At 39.4% G+C, this 20,538-nt stretch overlaps 1 protein-coding gene across 2 annotated transcripts in view; it reads left to right on the forward strand.

Annotated features, from left to right (window-relative positions):
• The first annotated feature begins 12,784 nt into the window (after positions 1-12,784).
• ARID1A (AT-rich interaction domain 1A) overlaps positions 12,785-20,538 on the forward strand; it is a 502,854-nt gene continuing 495,100 nt past the window's right edge. The window contains exon 1 of one of the 2 annotated variants that reach the window (XM_053706985.1): positions 12,785-14,356. In XM_053706985.1, the coding sequence (XP_053562960.1) occupies positions 13,688-14,356 (669 nt within the window). In that variant the 5' untranslated portion in view covers positions 12,785-13,687. The remainder of the gene's footprint in view (positions 14,357-20,538) is intronic. The other variant, XM_053706984.1, reaches the window with a different exon arrangement.

Here is a 20,538-nt window from a genome sequence, read left to right on the forward strand (position 1 = left end):
GAGATAGAAAGAGAGGGGGAGAGAACAAAATAGATGGGAAAGAGCAAGAGAGGGGGGAGAGACAGCAAAATAGAGGGGAAGAGCAAAAGAGATTGGAATGAGCAAAATAGAGGGAAGAGAGAGAGCAAAAGAGAGGAGGAGAGAGAAAATAAGAGGGGGAAAGAGAGAGAGAGCAAAAGAGAGGGGGAGAGAGAGCAAAAGAGAGGGATGGAGAGAGAGCAAAAGAGAGGGGGAAGAGAGAGAGAGCGCAAAAGAGAGTGGGGAAGAGATAGCACAAAAGAGAGGGGGGAGAGAGCGCAAAAGAGAGGGGGGAGAGAGCACAAAAGAGAGGGGAGGATAGAGAGAGCCAAAGAGAGGGGGTAGAGAGAGCAAAAGAGAGGTGGAGCGAGAGAGAGCGCAAAAGAGAGGGGGAGAGAGCACAAAAGAGGGGGGAGAGAGAGCAAGAGTGTGGGGAGAAAGGGGGCAAAAGAGAGGGGGAGGGAGAGAGCGCAAGAGGTGGGACCACTGTACTGCAAAAAATGGCCCGTGTGAACGGGCTTTAGGACTAGTATATATATATATATGTTTTATTTCTGATATTTTTTGCAAACATATTTACATGTCTTATTCATCTTTTAATTTATTTTCATTCACAAATGATGCAATTTCAAGTGCTGGCCCAGTTTTTGTGCTGCACCTGTTTATCGTTTCCTTATTGGAGTCTCTATTTCAAGACCAATACTACACAGGTGTTAAAATCATGGGCTGGCCTTTTAGATTAAACTTTTAAATTCTAAAACAGTTCAAGAGAAGGAATCAAACAATTATAATCGGAAAACATTATAGAGGTGATTATAATTGCTGCTTTATCTGAGTCATGCCAGTTTAATTTTATGTAGACTATATGGCCTATTTACCGGATGGAGCTTGAGGTCCCGTGTTTCTGCAAGCTCGCCAGAAACAGCGGTTATGAAGCAGCGGTCTAAAGACCGCTGCTCCATAACCTGTCCGCCTGCTCTGAGCAGGCGGACAGACATCGCCGCAATACAACCCGATCGAGTACGAATGGGTTGACACCCCCTGCTGGAGGCCGATTGGCCGCGAATCTGCAGGGCGCGGCATTGCACGAGCAGCTCACAAGAGCTGCTGGTGCAATGCTGAATACGGAGAGCGTATTGCTCTCCGCATTCAGCGAGGTCTGGCGGACCTGATCCGCACTGTTGGATCAGGTCCGCCAGACCTTTGATAAATATCCCCCTATGCCTTTCTGCTTAAGATTATATTGAATCAAACATCATTTGCAGATTTTATTTGATTATAATACTCTTACAAATGTTGACAAATTATGTATTTTCTGATTTATTAAATTGTCTGATCTTATTTGGTTATTTTCATGTGACACCCAATTGTTGATGATGTGAAAGTGACAGCTATTGTATGTCCTAGCAATTATAATACACAATCTAAAAAATCTCACTTACAATTTCAACAATTGATTTGATATCCTTATAACAGTTTTTTGCGTTGTTGAAGGTCACTATATCGCCTTATACATATTCCCTGCGTCATATTGATCCCAGATATGCGGTACGTGCGTCCCGTCCCATCATCTCATGTTATAATCCCTTTTTTGTTGTCTCTATCAGTAACTACTACTCCGACACCAATTCCACCAGCATTGACCAATTTGATTTGTTATAGAGAGTAGAAAATATATGATAACTTTTGATTTGTTTATTTAATTAATCACATGATTATGCATTTCTCAATAAAACATGGTTGATAATTGACTTATTTGGTGTTTATTATAAGTTTGAGTATTGCGTGGAAGAAGGAGCAGAAATGTTGTGAGAGTTTTTATATGGAGTAGTTGTTCAATGCGTTAAACATGACACAAAAACAAACATTAACAAATGAAGTTATACTCTTTGGTAATTTAAATATATTATGTAATATCTCTTTTGTTCTCTTTTATCCCTATATGTTTGACAGCATCTACTAGTGAAAGGAGTTCATCCCTTTCACTCTTGGGAGAAATACTCTTGGCACTCTTATGCGTCTTTGTTGACGCACATCTACTTGTGCAGCCTGTTGCTGATTTATTAATCTCCTCCTTCTGCGTATAAAAGGTCAGGAACTGTGTTCCTTTCTTTCATTCCTGTGTAAATAATTTGTCCCCTTGCTTTGTAATGAACTCTACGACAGAGAGATGAAACACAACCCATAACGCAAGCAACGATTTGCAACGGATTGATCTCTCGGGAGCATATATTATGTCGAACATTTCAACGTTGATGCTGTGTTACCTACAGCGGATAAACTTGGCGTCAAATTTGATGCGGACTTCCAGCGCATTCACAGTTGAAGCTTTGATAAAATCGGCCCCTTAGTTTGATTTTCGAACGAGTAGATTTTTTTCTGACAAATTTTAAAGTTAGTTCAATTTTCCTTCACCCTGTGTCATGAGACAGCAATAAGCCAATCACAAAATGCATAAATGTACATACTGTGAACACTTGCACATGCTCAGTAGGAGCTGGTGACTCAGAAAGTGTGCATATAAAAAGATTTTGCACATTTAGCTAATGGAAGTGAATTAGAAAGTTGTTTACAATTGTGTGCTGCTCTATTTGGATCATGAAAGTTTAATTTTGACTTTAGTGTAACTTTAAAGGGACACTAAACCCAATTTTTTTCTTTCACAATTCAGATAGAGCATGCAATTTTTAAGCAACTTTCTAATGTACTCCTATTATCAATTTTTCTTCATTCTCATGGTATCTTTATTTGAACAAGCAGGAATGTAAGCTTAAGAGCCGGCCCGTTTTTATTTCAGCACCTGGGTAGCGCTTGCTGATTGGTTACTAAATGTAGCAAACCAATCAGCAAGCTCTACCAAGGTGCTGAACCAAAAATGGGCTGGCTCTTAACCTTCCATTCTTTTTTTTTTCCAAATAAAGATAGCAAGAAAACGAACAAAAATAGATAATAGGAATAAATTAGAAAGTTGATTAAAATTGCATGCTCTATCTGAATAATGAAAGAAAAAAAAATGTGTTTTGTATACCTTTAAATTTTAGACCATTGACTATGTTAAACGACCTCATGAATGTGTCTGTGTTGGACGATCACAAAGTAAGTGGGATTCTGTAAAAAGCTGGGAATAACATTTCACATATACTGTACATCTTTATATAAAAAAAGGAAGATATATACCTCAAAAATTAATTCAGCTCACCAGAGTAAGTAGTTACTGATCCAGAGCTGCTCGTTTTACTGTCATCTGCACTGTGAAAAAAAACAGCCAATAAGTTTCATCAGTATAGAGTTCGCACTTTGCTTTACTGTGATCTCACTGAAATCTTGCAAGATTTCATAGTCAACATCCTTAAAGGGACAGTAAAGTCAAAATTAAACTATCATGATTCAGATAGAGCATGCAATGTTAAACAACTTCTTTTATAAAATTTGCTTTGTTCTCTTGGTATCTTTTATTGAAGAATAAAACTAGGTAGGGCTCATAAGAGTACTCTATGGCAGCAGTGTTTTGCAACATTACAGGGAGTGCAGAATTATTAGGCAAATGAGTATTTTGACCACATCATCCTCTTTATGCATGTTGTCTTACTCCAAGCTGTATAGGCTCAAAAGCCTACTACCAATTAAGCATATTAGGTGATGTGCATCTCTGTAATGAGAAGGGGTGTGGTCTAATGACATCAACACCCTATATCAGGTGTGCATAATTATTAGGCAACTTCCTTTCCTTTGGCAAAATGGGTCAAAAGAAGGACTTGACAGGCTCAGAAAAGTCAAAAATAGTGAGATATCTTGCAGAGGGATGCAGCACTCTTAAAATTGCAAAGCTTCTGAAGCGTGATCATCGAACAACCAAGCGTTTCATTCAAAATATTCAACAGGGTCGCAAGAAGCGTGTGGAAAAACCAAGGCGCAAAATAACTGCCCATGAACTGAGAAAAGTCAAGCGTGCAGCTGCCAAGATGCCACTTGCCACCAGTTTGGCCATATTTCCGAGCTGCAACATCACTGGAGTGCCCAAAAGCACAAGGTGTGCAATACTCAGAGACATGGCCAAGGTAAGAAAGGCTGAAAGACGACCACCACTGAACAAGACACACAAGCTGAAACGTCAAGACTGGGCCAAGAAATATCTCAAGACTGATTTTTCTAAGGTTTTATGGACTGATGAAATGAGAGTGAGTCTTGATGGGTCAGATGGATGGGCCCGTGGCTGGATTGGTAAAGGGCAGAGAGCTCCAGTCCGACTCAGACGCCAGCAAGGTGGAGGTGGAGTACTGGTTTGGGCTGGTATCATCAAAGATGAGCTTGTGGGGCCTTTTCGGGTTGAGGATGGAGTCAAGCTCAACTCCCAGTCCTACTGCCAGTTTCTGGAAGACACCTTCTTCAAGCAGTGGTACAGGAAGAAGTCTGCATCCTTCAAGAAAAACATGATTTTCATGCAGGACAATGCTCCATCACACGCGTCCAAGTACTCCACAGCGTGGCTGGCAAGAAAGGGTATAAAAGAAGAAAATCTAATGACATGGCCTCCTTGTTCACCTGATCTGAACCCCATTGAGAACCTGTGGTCCATCATCAAATGTGAGATTTACAAAGAGGGAAAACAGTACACCTCTCTGAACAGTGTCTGGGAGGCTGTGGTTGCTGCTGCACGCAATGTTGATGGTGAACAGATCAAAACACTGACAGAATCCATGGATGGCAGGCTTTTGAGTGTCCTTGCAAAGAAAGGTGGCTATATTGGTCACTGATTTCTTTTTGTTTTGTTTTTGAATGTCAGAAATGTATATTTGTGAATGTTGAGATGTTATATTGGTTTCACTGGTAAAAATAAATAATTGAAATGGGTATATATTTGTTTTTTGTTAAGTTGCCTAATAATTATGCACAGTAATAGTCACCTGCACACACAGATATCCCCCTAAAATAGCTATAACTAAAAACAAACTAAAAACTACTTCCAAAACTATTCAGCTTTGATATTAATGAGTTTTTTGGGTTCATTGAGAACATGGTTGTTGTTCAATAATAAAATTAATCCTCAAAAATACAACTTGCCTAATAATTCTGCACTCCCTGTATTTGTAGTTTTATTATACAATGTTGCAAAACACGGCTGCCATAGAGTACTTAAAGGGACACTGAACCCAATTTTTTTCTTTCGTGATTCTGATAGAGCATGCAATTTTAAACAACTTTCGAATTTACTCCTATTATAAAAAATGTCTTCGTTCTCTTACTTTCTTTATTTGAAAAAGAAGGCATTTAAGCAATTTTTTTTGTTCAGAACCATGGAAAGCACCTGTTTTTGTTTTTTTTGTTTTCAAAGAGCTTTATTAAATAGCTTAAAGTACACAATATAAACATAACATAACACAAGTCAATTCACTTAAGAGTACAGAGTAGAATCGAGTTTTGTACATATCTAACATATGAATTATTTTTCTTTTCACATAAGAGTCAATTGTATCCAATGAAACAACTCACATTCTTTTGTCATAGGAAGTAGTTTCATCTCATATGCAAATAGCCTTAGGGTAATATATATCAATACCGTAGCTGAGTATTGCAAGGATGTGTATTCCCTATATTGCAATTTAGATGTGTGATGTATGGTAAGGATATATTACTCCCAGCAGAATCTGTATAGCCTGCACATCACAAACGTACAGTACAGGAGTGAGGGAACAGAAGGCAGTAAAAGAGAGAAAGAAGAAAAGGGGAGAAAGAGGAAGAGAGGGGAGAAGAGAAAAAAAAGGGGAAGGGAGGGGGAATAGGGCAAGGGGTATGGGTACATCCAAGGAGAAGGAACCAGTCTATAGACCTGAATGGTTATTAAGTACCTGCAGGTACCTAAGGAAGTTTAAGGAGCCACATGCTCCAGATCATCCAGTATTTGTTAATACGCTCAGTCACGTTATAGTAGCCCCGTTCCATAGAAGCTAAGTAGTCTAAAAGTTGTGTTAACTGAGCCAAGGTAGGAGCCTCCATTTTTTTCCGTGCCCTAGCAATACAGACTTTCGCATCAATCAGAATTACGGCTATTAACATTTGTTGAGAGTTTGGCAAATCTTGTAGACCTATGTGTAGAAGAGCTAGAGCAGGAGATCTGGGAAATGAAAAACCTAGGTCTGTAAGGAAAATGTCTCATTCCACAGAGGGGCAATTTTTTTGCAGGACCTCCATATATGAATATCAGAGCCCTGTTGACCGCAATCCCTCCAGCACTGCTGAGAAGCAGAGGGATAGATCTTGGATAGCTTAAGGGGAGTTAGATATTATTTTAGGAGGACTTTAAAGTAGGTCTCTAAGTGTGATACACAATGTATGGCCGATTTAGTAATTGTTGTCGCATGGTCTACGTCTTCCAGGGTAATCTGGACATTCATCTCACGACCCCAGGCCTTTATCTGCCATGGTATTGTCTCACTAAAATCGTTTAGAAGGATTAGGTGGTGATTCGTAAAAAGGTCTTATAAGCTTGGTCCCTTGTGTCCATCTTTTTTCCCAGTTAGTGTTTTCCCTAAGATTTGTCTTGGGGAATCCCCAAGCCTGGCAATATCCCAGTATTCTGTGGCTTTCAAACATAAGCCACCTAGGGAAAGCACTTGTTTATTGGTAGGTGAATTTACCCACCAATCAGCAAAAACAACACAGTGTATTCACCAAAAAATGGGCCAGCATCTAAACTTACATTCTTGCAGCATTTCAAATAAAGATACCAAGAGAATGAAAAGAATTTGATAATAGGAGTAATTCCCTTTAAGACACAAGCACACTCCTGAGCTCATATGAGCCCTACCTAGTTTTCCTCTTCAATAAAAGATACCAAGAGAACAAAGCAAATTTGATAACAGAATTAAATTTAAAAGTTGTTCAAAATTACATGCTCTATCTGAATTAGGATAGTTTAATTTTTACTTTACTGTCCCTTTAACCTGAGGGGAATAAAGTGATTATGCAACACATAACGGTTGCATGCTCTCTTGCACGTTTCAGGACTAGCATCCTTATTGGACGCTTAAAGTTCCTTTACAATGGGATGTGGCAAATTAGGAAGTTTTGAGGTAAAATATCTTCATTCTTTCCATAGAGATGTTCAGGTGATATTTTAATCAGCTTTTTAAAGGCATGCTTCATTACTTTCAATTTATTCAACAATTGGATACCATGTCCTTCAATTTTATGTCACTTACATTATAAAAACAAACAAACCTATGATGAGGGAAGTAATGTTCATATTACCACATTTCTGCCTTTAACTTCATGGCGTATGCAGCTTTTCAGGTTCATTTAATTGCGGCATACATGGGTATAGGGCAAATTACCTGGCACATTTTATCATGGCATAAATTCCTTGTGATATTTCACTGTGGCCCTATATCTGTCACTTTTTTACCTGGCACTTTCCCTGTGAGACACTTTATATTTGTGATTCTCAGCTCCAGTCCTCAAATGTCACTAATCATCTAGATTGTAGTGGTTTCCCTACCTGAGCCAAGATGAGTCAGTCACAGTGAGTAAGCAGCTGACTGGACCATCCAGGGAATTAGAATCTGGTCTGTTAGGGGTACTTCAAGGTACAACTGAGAACCTCTTATTTCTGTAATACATTGAATATTTACATTACCTGCATCAGGGCAAACAAATAATGAAAGGGCACATGCTGACATATCCTTTGCTAATGCCCCCATTTGCCCCTATATACTTTATACTGACATAACAAAGGCTCGATGTCAGAGACATATTTTGGCCTAGGCCAGAAGAATTTTGGGGGCAGTAAATTTTGAAGAACACATTGTTTTTGTGATGCCTTTCCACTTTCATGGTTTCCGAGGAGCTAGAAATTGTTTATAAATTGGTCTCACAGAAGGAATTAATCGCTGGTGCATGCTTTCTGAGTTTCTGTCAAGGACAAGTGAATAGTTAAATGCTCAATATGTTTGTGAAAAACAAATCTAAATCAAATGTGAACTAAAATGGATGGAGGTGGAGAGTATGTGGGGACAGTTCATTTCTAAGGGCCTAGTACACCACAAACCTAAATACACCCCTGCTTGAGGTTGTTGTTCAAGTGGCCATAAACACAAAACATGTCTCATGACTTCTGCACGTTTAACGTTGTCATTCATATGATTTTTACAGGGATAGAAATATCAAAGCTGAAATATGCATGGGCACATTTCAATTTTAAATAGTAGCATTTTTGCAATATACCTCCATTAGCAGAAATAATTCTAATAAAAGCTATTAATGTTTTAAAGTAAAATACGCACATATCCTGTGAATACTGTTGCACAGGCCCTCAAACACCATGGGGCAGATTTATCAAGCTCTAAATGTAGCTTGATGCAGCTGTTTCCGCATGAGCCTCTGAGGCAGCGGACAGCAATCTGCCTGATCGCATACGATCGGGTTGACACTTCCTACTAGCGGCAGATTGGCCGCAAATATGCAGGGGGCAGTATTGCACAAGCAGTTTACAGTGGATCATGTCTGTCCGCAGTTTCATAAATCGGCCCCCATGAATGCTCAGAGAGCTTGTGGTGGTATGTATTGCATCTGTGTGTCATACAGGCCACGGCTGAATCATTGAGGTGTGGTGTTTGAATGCTGGTGCTCGAGCCCACAAAGCATATGTGTGTATGCCACTGAAAAGAGTAATAATTTTTACTAGAAGGATTTTAGCTAATAGACATATATTGCAAAACTGCTTCTATCTAAAATTGAAAAGCATCCATGCACATTTGAGTTTTGACCTTTCTATCTCTTTAGCCTTTTTAAAAAAAATAAATAATTTATTTGTATGTTTATTGGGACCACTTTGATTGCTGTTTCACGTTTGGCTATTTAGTATAGTAGGAATTACCTGAAATTCATCATAAAGGCCTATGCTAGACTTCTTTATCTTTAGGACCAAACAGCAAAGGTTGCACCTTTTTGTCACTTCTTAACTGGTTCCCCATTTGCTGCAGAATCAGATTCAAAGCACTTATAGTTTCCTGCCAAGTGCATAATAATTATATTTGGAGTAGAGAACTGGCACTAGAAAAAGTACGCTAGTGGAATAAAGGAAAAATATTTCCGGTGCTAACCCCACAATTAAATTAATCAAAAGGAGAGAGAGGATAAAAGAAATCCTCAAGATTGGGGTATGTTAGCACTCATTCCTACTAAATAGTGAAGTTTAAAAAGTTTAATTTTTATTAGTTAGAAGTTTAAAAAGAACCCATATATAATGTGATTAATTATATGAGTAAGGAAGGCCTTATATATCGAAAAATACCTATACAACTTATACACTAAGGTCACCTTGCCCCCCTGTTTCCTGGCCGATAACTGCTCCCTCGGCTTCAGGTGACAGGGACAAGAGACCATGAACTAAAAGTTAAAACCAAAAATAGTGCACCAAGGTGCTTCTATTTACACAACAAACGCGTTTCAGCTGTTAGTGGCAGCCTTTTTCAATGTAGCATAGACAAGCCGAGGCCCGGGTGCCACCCCTTCTTATAGTCCTAAGCAACCGATGAATTGACCTATCACGCACAAGGGGCGAGATACGCCCCGTTAAACACCAATGACTGACGCCTAAGAAAAGGCTTGTATTCTATAAGGTATCCGATTGGTTATGGCTCTGGTATGAATATCCTATGGTCATTATAATACTAACATCGTTACGCTAATAGTTTAACCCATTTATTTACGATTGCACATCCAATATAATAATCTTATAGTAAATAGCCTACATAAACATGTCAGACATTCTCCTTATGGCGTCTATTTAAATGAGCAGAGATTTGAATATGTTGTTATTTATTACACATTAATGGTGGTTCGTGCCTGTACCATTAGTTAGCCAATGGATGCGCTTCTCTCATTCACTCATGTTCTCTACGCAATTCTATTGGTCTTAATAGAGGACACAACAAGATTTTAGGGTTATGATTGTGTAGAAATTTCCGTTCGTAATCATAGTCTTACATATTACTATAAGAAGGGGTGGCACCCGGGCCTCGGCTTGTCTATGCTACATTGAAAAAGGCTGCCACTAACAGCCGAAACGCGTTTGTTATGTAAATAGAAGCAGCTTGGTGCACTATTTTTAACTTTTAGTTCATGGTCTCTTGTCCCTGTCACCTGAAGCTGAGGGAGCAGTTATCGGCCAGGAAACAGGGGGGCAAGGTGACCTTAGTGTATAAGTTGTATAGGTATTTTTCGATATATAAGGCCTTCCTTACTCATATAATTAATCACATTATATATGGGTTCTTTTTAAACTTCTAACTAATAAAAATTAAACTTTTTAAACTTCACTATTTAGTAGGAATGAGTGCTAACATACCCCAATCTTGAGGATTTCTTTTATCCTCTCTCTCCTTTTGAAGTTCATAATAATCTCATACAGTATGTATTCTTACCGCCTCACTTTACTATCTTAAAGATTTATTTTGTGGAATTCTCTACCTCGTGGTCTCTAGCTTATCAGAAGTTTACCACCCCCCTTATCTAAAAGTTCCTCATCACCAGATACCACAAAAATAGAGTTTAAACTGTGGTACTGTACACCACTTCTGGAATACAAGTGGTTTACAGAGCCGTAAAAGAAAACGGTGCATTTTGACAAAGGGCTGGAAAATATATTCTTGTCTTGAAAGGCAAGAATCCTTCCACTGACTAAGAACAGTAACAGTATTAACAACCATGGTTTCTAGCTAACATATGAGAGGCATTTTACCATTCGTTTTCTTTTAAATTAAAGTTCTGCATCTTTATACTTGGCGCCTCCATCTTGTAATAGACGTATTGTTGCATCCTGTAATAGAAGCAGTGGGCTTTCACAGGTACTGTTTTTTTTAAAAAAAAAACTGTACATTGGACTTTGGGTTAGCTTGCACAATAGAATGAAGAAGTTTTACATATTTTTTTATTTTTTACACAGGTTAAAAGTTACATAACAAACATAAAAAAATCCCTCAGAAATAATATAGAGCAGTGCAGCCAGTGCAAAACCATACAGCTCCTGTTCTGTATTGTGCACTCGAAACTGAAGTGCACAATGAAGCATTTCAAGAAGAAAACAATATAACTTATCTGTGAATGTGCAATGCTTCTGTCACAGGGTGCAAAAATAGAAAGATGGCAGAATCCAATGTGCAGTAGTAAAATTGCACTAACCAGCACCTGTAAAGGGTTAAACTGCAGGCACAGGATGAAAAAAAACAACAACTATGCAGCTATAGTTGTACCCAGCAGTTTAATTTCCCTACAACATTCATGGTTCAGAGAGAACATGCAATTTTAAGACATGTTTTAGCTTATTTCTATTATCACATTTATGTTGTTCTCTTGTAATCATTTGTTGAAAGGTGGGCTCATGAGCAGCAATGCTTTACTGGGAGCTAGTTAGTGACTTGTATCTACACTCACATGCCTCTTTTCAATGGCTCATTCAGTATGTTCAATTTGGATCAGTGCACTGCTGATATAGAGCTGACTTTAATTATGCATTTATGACTTTTTAGGCAATGTGTAATAATAAAATGCTCTAACACATTACAGCATTTTCTTTTTGCCCTTTTATGTACCTTTAAGTACTTTTTGTACCATTGCCCCTATTCTCTTATGTTGTTTCACTTATTTTGATAGGATTTAGACAAATAATTATCTAAAAGACACAATTTAGCATTAAATATATAATTATATATATTCTTTTATTGTGCTAGACAGCACAGATATTTAAAAAAAAATGCTAAATTGGAGCTTTGGCTAGGTGCAATTATTTGTATTTATGTAAATACAAATGTATAGACTATAGGAACAAATGTTCACATTATGTGTTAACAAGTATAACAGAGAAAAAGTCTAAAAATGTTTGGAAAATTATCACTATAGATAATGTTGTACATTTAGAAAAATATAGTGAATATGTTCTATTAAACGTGAAATCAATCTCTTGCTAGTATTTATGTGTATACACTTGAACTATATACACAGAGTGCCTCGCCTCCACTTCACTCCACTCCAGGTTGTTGCTTCCTCTCTCCTTTGTCTCCACCAACCCTCTCACCCTCCCCCAGGGTCACGCTGCATCCATAATCCTCTGCGGGTTTTGTCTCTCTCTCTACACCCTCCTCCTCTCTAAATTGTGGTGCATTGTGGGCCATCCCGGCCACTGAGAGATACTGTCTGGACCCCATCTGCAAAAGAAGGCTGAGAATTAAATCACCCCTCCCCCTGAATCGACCACTCCAAATATTCTTTGTGCCACTGTCTGATTAACTGACAGGATAACAAAATAGTGCCAGCATGAGTATATATAACTGTAATATGTACAGTTGTGTGTGTATATTTATAATCACATAGAAGAATCGAGACTAAAAATAAAGTGTTTTAGACACATCTTTATATTGTACACGTTTTCATGAAAAAATATGAACGCTTTTAAACAATTCACCGCTAAATATACTTCAGCTGTGAGACGCCCCGTGCATCCAGTTACGATTACAATAAAAAAATAACGTAAATCTACACACCACATACAAAATAATTAAACGCTCACATATGCATGCATGTGTGGGATGCACATATATGTACACACAGAACACACCCCACGTGACCAGCACGCTGCCTGGCAGCACAATGACTGAGCTCCGTCCTAGACGCACATAATTTTGTGACGCAACCACGTTACGAGCCCACCCCATTTCGATCACGTGACATTCCCTCCCCCCTACTTCCCGCGCTCCACCCCGGGTCTTACTGCCCGGCTTGTCTTCTCCTTGTATGTTGGTCAATAGAAGTGAGGTTTAGAAGAGTGAACTGACAACTTGCTTCCCTTGTGAGCTATTTAGATCCAGTTTGAGATCCAGATTCCAGACTTTACTTTTCGTGTACACTAGTATCCTGCTCCATGTGAAAGAGTTCCACATCCTGTCAAACTCCAGAATCCGGGCTTTGTTCTCCAATTACCGAAGACACTCGCCAATGCTCCAGTTCCATACTTTACATTCTCTTGTGTGTAGATCCATGTGAGAAAGCTCCTGCTCCCATTGTGAATCCAGCGCCGAGTTTTGCTCCAATTGTGAGAACAATCCAGATCCTGCTTTCTACTACATTTCCAGGCTTTACTCCCCTTGTGTCGGGTCCATGTGAGAAAAAGAAAAAAAAAGTTCCTGCTCCATTACCCAGTCTCCTGGTTTTATCATTACTCGTTTCCGTGTGAATTTTCCAGGTCCAACTTGTGATCCAGCTCCGGGATTTACATCTTGTTGTGTCCGGGGCCCAAGCTACCCAGCTCCAGTTCCTGCCTGTAATCCAGCTCCGGGTTCTGAAATCTATCACAGTGTGGGGGGCAGCAAGCTCCTGCCGGGTTCCAATCCCCGGTTTCCTAACTCCAGCCCAGTGTAACAACCGGGGAGCCCGGCTCCCCTCGCAAGCTCCAGTCCCGGGTCTTGTGGCCTCTTTTCCCTCCCCAGTCCCAGACTCCAGCTCCGCGCTTTGCGGCCTGTCTCTCCTCCTCCTCCTTTCTCGGTAAAATGGCCTCTCCTCCTCCTCTCCACCGCCTCGTGTCCGACTGAGCGGCTCCCCCTCCCCTCCTGACCGAACCCAGCCCGACGACCCCGGGGGGGGAGGCCTCCTCCATCCCCACCCTCTTCTCCAGCCCTCCATGGCCGCTCAGGTGGCTCCGGCCTCTGGCCCCAGCCTGGGGGGGACCCCGCCCGCCGCCGGCCCCGAGTTAAAGAAGAGCCCCGGGGACCCACCTCCTCCCCCGCAAACCGAAACACAAGCGGAGGCCCCGGCCAATACCGACAACGACCCGCCAGAGACAGCTAATGGAACGCGATCGGCACCGACCTCCACTTTATCAGAGTCTGGGGATTCTCCTGCGGCCTCGACCGCTTCTTCGCACCCGCCTGGTGGATTCGGCTTCTCGCCTTACCCTCGGGCGTCAGTGTTTCAGCCTGGCCCGGGACTAGACTATGCGCCTCCCGCCGAGGCCTACAATTCATACCCGACTTACCCCAACCGGGCCTACCCACCGGGATATCCTCCGCCCCGCCCGGCAGCTTCCTCAGGCAAACCCCCGGCTCCGGCCTATCCTCCACCCCCTCCCCGGTTCGGGCCCGCGCAGCCGGCAGCAGCCACACCGACCCTCAATCAGCTACTGACAGCGCCCAGTCCTGGGCGGGGATACCCGTCCTACCCTGGGGGAGAGTACTCGGAGCAGCACAAGGGACCCGATGGATACAGTGCCGGCTGGGCCACGGTGCAGAGGGGAGTCCATCCGCCTGGAAGTCCTGGAAGCGGCGGACAAGGCCTGCCCAGAACACCGCAGGTAGCAACTGCACTGAGGACGTAGTGTGGGAGAGGGATGTGTATGTGTGCCTCATGTCAATAAGAGAGTATATTAAAGCATGTGGTATTGGGGTACAGTGTGTACTGGGACGTAGTCATTAAGCAATATGAATGGTGCCTACTGAACGCTAGGGAGGTAAAGGCTGTTTGCGACTAATAACAAAGGAGTTGTTAACCAACTAGAGAGAAGGCCAAAGGGTACTCTGAAAGACGTGTAGTATTGAGCGGTCATACTGTAGTATGAAGTGAGTGCATTGTTCTGGAGGGTCCCCATGTGTCATTGTGTGCCTAAGAGAGCAGGTCTGAAGGTAGGCAAGGTAGCTATATGTAACCCTATATAATTAACTTGTCACCAAGGTCTGTTACAGTATAGTAAAAAGGCAAAGTTGAAGGACTTATTGACAAAATGGTTTATTTGGCACAGAGCAATTAACTGGGGTTGCACAGTTATTGGGAAGTAGGAAAATTATCTGTCATACAATGATTGAATAGTTGGGTCCTACAACTGGGTGGTATGTATGCTGGTCATGTTACTGAACAATAGAGGTAATAGGAGTAGTAGATGAGAAAAATACTTTTTTGTTCCTTTCATGTAGTTTAGGTTCCAAACTCCAGTCATAAAGGGAAAATCAATGTAAAGTGGGAACATAGCTTTAATATATTATTTATATGTGATATATAAGCAACTGATGTAGGCCTAAAAATTAGAATACAGAGGTAAAATGAATACATGGTACACACTGCCTATGTTAAAAAAAGAATAAGGATTATAGATCTAATTGAAAATTGCTCTAAGCAAAATGTTGTAAGGGCCTTTTTATTTGGGTTATATTTTTTTAACTTGAAATACTGTGGTAGTTTATTGTGTCTAGGGCACAAACTGTTGCTTTTGATGATACTTGTATTGAGCAATGATAAGATATATAAGTGCAGTGGTATTATTTTGTTATGGGTTTCCTAAGGACTGATAGTGTCTAATATCTTGAGTATTGTGGATTTTTATTTGGATATTTAATGTTGGCATGCTTATATGAAGCATGAAAGTCAGTCGTATTATTTTCAAAACATCTGCTGAATTAAGGTGTAATAGTTTGTGTACACCACTTGAGATGTGTCAATGATACAGATGGGGGGGCGCATAATGTTTAGGTACAATGTTTGAGATCCTGTATTTTTTTATTTTAACTCCTTTCCCATTAGAGAGAGTGGGTGTCAGGCATTTTCATGCTAACAGAGAGCTTAACTTTGCAATAATACGTCTCAATGAAAGTTTCAGTGGTGGACAAATTGTAGCTGATAGGGCACAGTTACATTTCTTTTCAAGATATATAGTTCAGAGGAATTTTAAAATGCAAACACATGTAGTTAATTGGTATCCAAGGCACCACTTGGTATAGTTAGCTGCTGTTGACTACTGATGCACGTTTAACTGTATTCTACATATTCATATGGGGTGTTGTGGATTCTGCAGTGTATTTTGTCTAGTGCATGATTGGATAATATAGATAGGATATAGAAGGTACATAACAAATAGCCCAAACTTCACTTCCTAATTATGACAGATGATGAAAGATGAAGTGTCAAATTGAAAATGTACCTATTTGACAAAAGAGGCTTGCACTTTGAGTGTATGTCATTACTATGTGGTAGCATATACAGGTGAAAAGTTTGCAATAATGCACTCATTTTTTGTTTGTGACTTTAGTAGCAGCATAATTATAATGCAGGGCATGACAAATTTTATTTTGGATTGTGGCACAAGGCATGGTTGTTCTGTGTTTAGATAAATGTATAAAATCTAATTATTAGAGGCCATGAATTGAATTTCTAGAGTGGGCTCTGAATCACAGGACATGTCAAGACCTTCTTTAATGTCTATTCAATTTCAACATTCATGGAGAAACATCCAGTTAATGCTCTTTATCATTTTTTATTTTTTTTAGACATTAAACTCCAAAATGAAATTCCCAGTAGGTGTGTAATTTAAATTTTTTTTTCTTCACTTTAAAGGGACAGTTAAGTTAAAAAAAAATAGTTCATGATTCAGATGGAGCATGCACTTTTTTTTTAAACAACTTTTATAATGTGCTTCATTCTCTTCAGTAATCTTTGTGAAGGGTAAACCTAGGTAGGCTCATAGAACAAGCTCAGGAGTGTGCATATGTCTTTAGCAATGTATGGCAGCAGCGTTTGCAACAATGTATAACATTTTTGCCAACACTTCTGCCATGTTTATGGTCCTATGAGCATACCCAGGTTTTCTCTGCACAACAGACACCAAGAGAACAAAGCAAATTTGCTAATGAGAAAGCTGTTTAAAACTGTATGCTTTATCTAGATCATGAGAGGTCCATTTTGACTTTACTGTCCCTTTTCACTCTAGAAGCTGTGGTTTTACAACTGTACTCAGATGCTAGAGTTCATACTGCAAAATAAAGATCTTTAAGAGCCAGGCAACATTTTACTAACTAGACAGTGGTATTTGTATATAGATATATGGAGAATAACCCAAAAGTTAGGAGCCAGGGGGAAAATTGTAGGACCCATTGGCTCCCTGTGTTTGTCAAGCCCCGCTCTAATCTGGTTTCTCAAGGGGTTATGTTTTTGTCTGTTTTTTTTTGTTTGTTTTTTTTCTGAATGCAGATATTTTTTGCACTTAAATGCCTAATTGACCAAATGCTATGTATACTTATGAAGTGTTTACCCCATTAGAGCATTTTATTACTGCACTTTTGCTTGTGTTTAACCCACATACTGCTGATCTTCGGACTGGCTTTGTATTAATGGTCCAGAAGACTTTGTTGAGCCCTGCAAGTGGATTTAAAGGGACAGTCTAGTCAAAATGATTAAACTTTCAGATAGGGCATGTGCTTTTAAGCAACTTTCCAATTATTTTACTTTTATCATCAAATTTGCTTTGTTTTTTCGGTATTCTTTGTTGAAAGCTAAACCTAGCTTGACTTGTATGCTTATTTCTAAGCCCTTGAAGGACGCCCCCTAATCTCAGTGCATTTTGACAGTTTTTCACAGCTAGACCGCACTAGTTCATGTGCCATATAGATACCATTGTGCTCACTATCATGGAGTTATTTATGAGTCAGCACCGATTGGCTAAAATGCAAGTCTGTCAAAAGACCTGAAATAAGGGGGGTGTCTGCAGAGGCTTAGATACAAGGTAATCAGAGGTAAACATTATTAATATAACTGTTGGTTATGCAAAACTGGGGAATGGGTAATAAAGGGATCTTTTAAAACAATAACAATTCTGTAGTATACTGTCCCTTTTAATCAGTCCTTTTCAGACAATAGTACAATAATAATGCACACATCCGTACATTTTTATTGTTCATGTCCCTTTTAAGTGCAGGGGGTGGGGCGTTTTTATATCAAGCATTTTATATACAAATATGTAGCATAATAGAAAATGAAATGATAGCTACTGAATTAGTCTTTCTGTAAAGTATAAACACATTTTATTCATAATGCGTTTAACCCTAAATCTGTCATGAGCAGGACCCATGCTGTGTGTCTAACACTATGTATTAAAAAATAAAATAAAAATCAGGGGTAAACAAATCCTGTTTAAAAATTTAGAACCATGCAGTGGTATTTGTATATAGATATATGGAGTATAAAACAAACTTAGGAGCCAGGGGTATGTATGTATTCAAAATCTTGAACTTGATCTGCCAATAATGGGAGATGCTACTTGTCTGTTTCTGTTAATTTGCAAGCTACCTTTAGTGATTAGCAAAATATAACATTAAATAAATAGTTTAGTCCAAGTTAAACTTTCATGATTCAGATGGAGCATGCAACTTTCTAATTTGCTCCTATTGTCAATTTTTCATTGTTCTTCATGCCTGTCCATTTTTGGTTCAGCACGTGGGTTGCACTTGCTAATAGGTAGCAACATTTAGACACCAAACCGCAAGTGTTACCCAGGTCCTGAACCAAAAATGGGCCGGCTCCTAAGCTTACATTCCTGCTTTTTCAAACAAATACCAAGAGAACAGAACAAAGAAAATTTAATTGTTAATAGGAGTAAATTAGAAAGTTGCTTAAAATTGCATGCTCTATCTGAATCATGAAAGTTTTAATTTTGACTAGACTATCCCATTAAGGAATCGTGCATAGTCGTGTGCTTTCTTGGCAATGCCATATCCTAAAATTTAAAATTTTAGATTGAGTTATAGGGAATAGTACAATTAAACCTATTGGCAAGTACATAGAGAAAACACATCTTTAATACACCATTCTTAAATGGTTCATTTACAATTTGCAGTTTTTTTTTTTTTTTTTTTGCAGTAAACTTGTTCTTTCCTGATACTAGGAACAGTGTGAAAAAGGTTGCAATAGTTATTTTATATATGGAAAATAATTTAACAAACACTTTAGACCAGCATATTTTTGCATAACCTCATTACTTAACATTATTTCAGAACTAGTGTCAGTTGCTAATTTATGTTTACACACAGCTAACGACTTGCTCAGGAATTGTAACGCTGCAGCTCCTGAGCAGGACAAGGCCAGTGATTGGCTATACACATATATGCTGCTTTTAATTGGCTCGAATACTCAAGGGACATAACCCTTAAATAGTTTTCAGTAAGTTTCTCGTGTCTACTGCTTTGGCCCATTAGGGACTGATATAAATGAATGTTTGCATTGTTAATTCAAACTCCATGTAGCACATAGCTGGGTAAGGATTCTTAATCTAGTGCAGTTTTCAGAAGTAAATTGGAGGAAATAATATTGGAGGAAAAGCAGGTTGTGGGCGCCTGCTATTTATTTTGTAATATTTCAAAATATTCACCCCAAGTGGAAGTTTCTTGTTTTTCCATTCAGTTTCAGTTGAGACTTTGAGAAAGGAGGACTAGCTTATAGGCAACCAGTGTCTGGGGCCGATTTACCAACAGTCGGACGGACATCGCTGAATGCAGACAGCATACGCGGTCAGCATTTAACATTGCACAAGCAGTTCTGGTGAACTGCTTGTGCAATGCTGCCCCCTGCAGATTTGCGGCCAATCTGTCGCTAGCAGGGGGTGTCAATCAACCCGATCGTATCTGATCGGGTTGATTGCCGTCCGCCGCCTCCGAGGCGGCAGACTAGTTAAGGAGCAGCAGTCTTAAGGCTTGTGCGGAAAAGGGTATTCAGGGCCATTCGGCCCTTGATAATTCGGACCCACTGTCTGAATGTCTCTTCGTAACTAGAGCATTTTGTTGCATTACCTTGTCCTTTTTATTAAATATGCAGCATTTTATTTCTGCTTGTCCCTACAGTAAGTAACTACATTTGGTCTGTACTAGGAGCCATAGTACAGAGGAACAAGAATTCTGGAATGTTTCTTTCCCCCCCCTTATTTTAGAGCCTGTGAAACATTTTATGTATGTTTTTAAAGGGATATTAAACCCCCAAATGTTTCTTTCCTAATTCAGATAGGATATGATTTTAAACAACTTAATAATTTACTTCTATCACCAAATTGTCTTTATTCCCTTAGTATCCTTTAATGAAGGATCAGAAATGCATTTCTGAGAACTAGCTTATCACTTCTGCATATAATTGTCTCTCTTCACTGGTTCACCAATCAGCAGCTAGTGCCTTCTAATGCATTATTGTTCCTAAACCTACCTAGGTATGCTTTTCGACTAATGATACCAAGATAATGAAGCAAATTAAATACCGTAAGTAATATGGAAAATTGTTCAAAATATCTTGCTCTGTCTGAATCATTAGAGAATAAAATTTGGGTTTCATGTCCCTTTTAATGTCGACTCAAAAAATGGGCAGAAGTAAAATGGTTTGCTAGTCAGGGTTACTAGCCCTCTATTACAGAGATAAAAAATAAATTAACATTGAAATGCATTTTTCAATTTTAAAGTATATAGAAAATGTCTCTATTAAAAGTTATCGTTTCAGCTGTAGCTTGCACTCTGAATATAGCATATGTGCATCTTCCCATGCACCTGAATTTAAACATTGTGCCTACTTAGAGGGCATGTAATGCAAAGAGAGTCCTATCCGATGCAATATTGTTGATGAATACATGCTACCTTCCATGTCTGTTGGCGGCACTCATTTGAAAGAGGATGTCTCGCGTTCCATCTTTTCATTGTCGGGTCATACAAGTTACTACAACGCTCATGATTTTGATCT

The sequence above is a fragment of the Bombina bombina genome, chromosome 3, assembly GCF_027579735.1.
Source record: "Bombina bombina isolate aBomBom1 chromosome 3, aBomBom1.pri, whole genome shotgun sequence".
In the NCBI taxonomy this organism is placed as follows: Eukaryota; Metazoa; Chordata; class Amphibia; order Anura; family Bombinatoridae; genus Bombina; species Bombina bombina.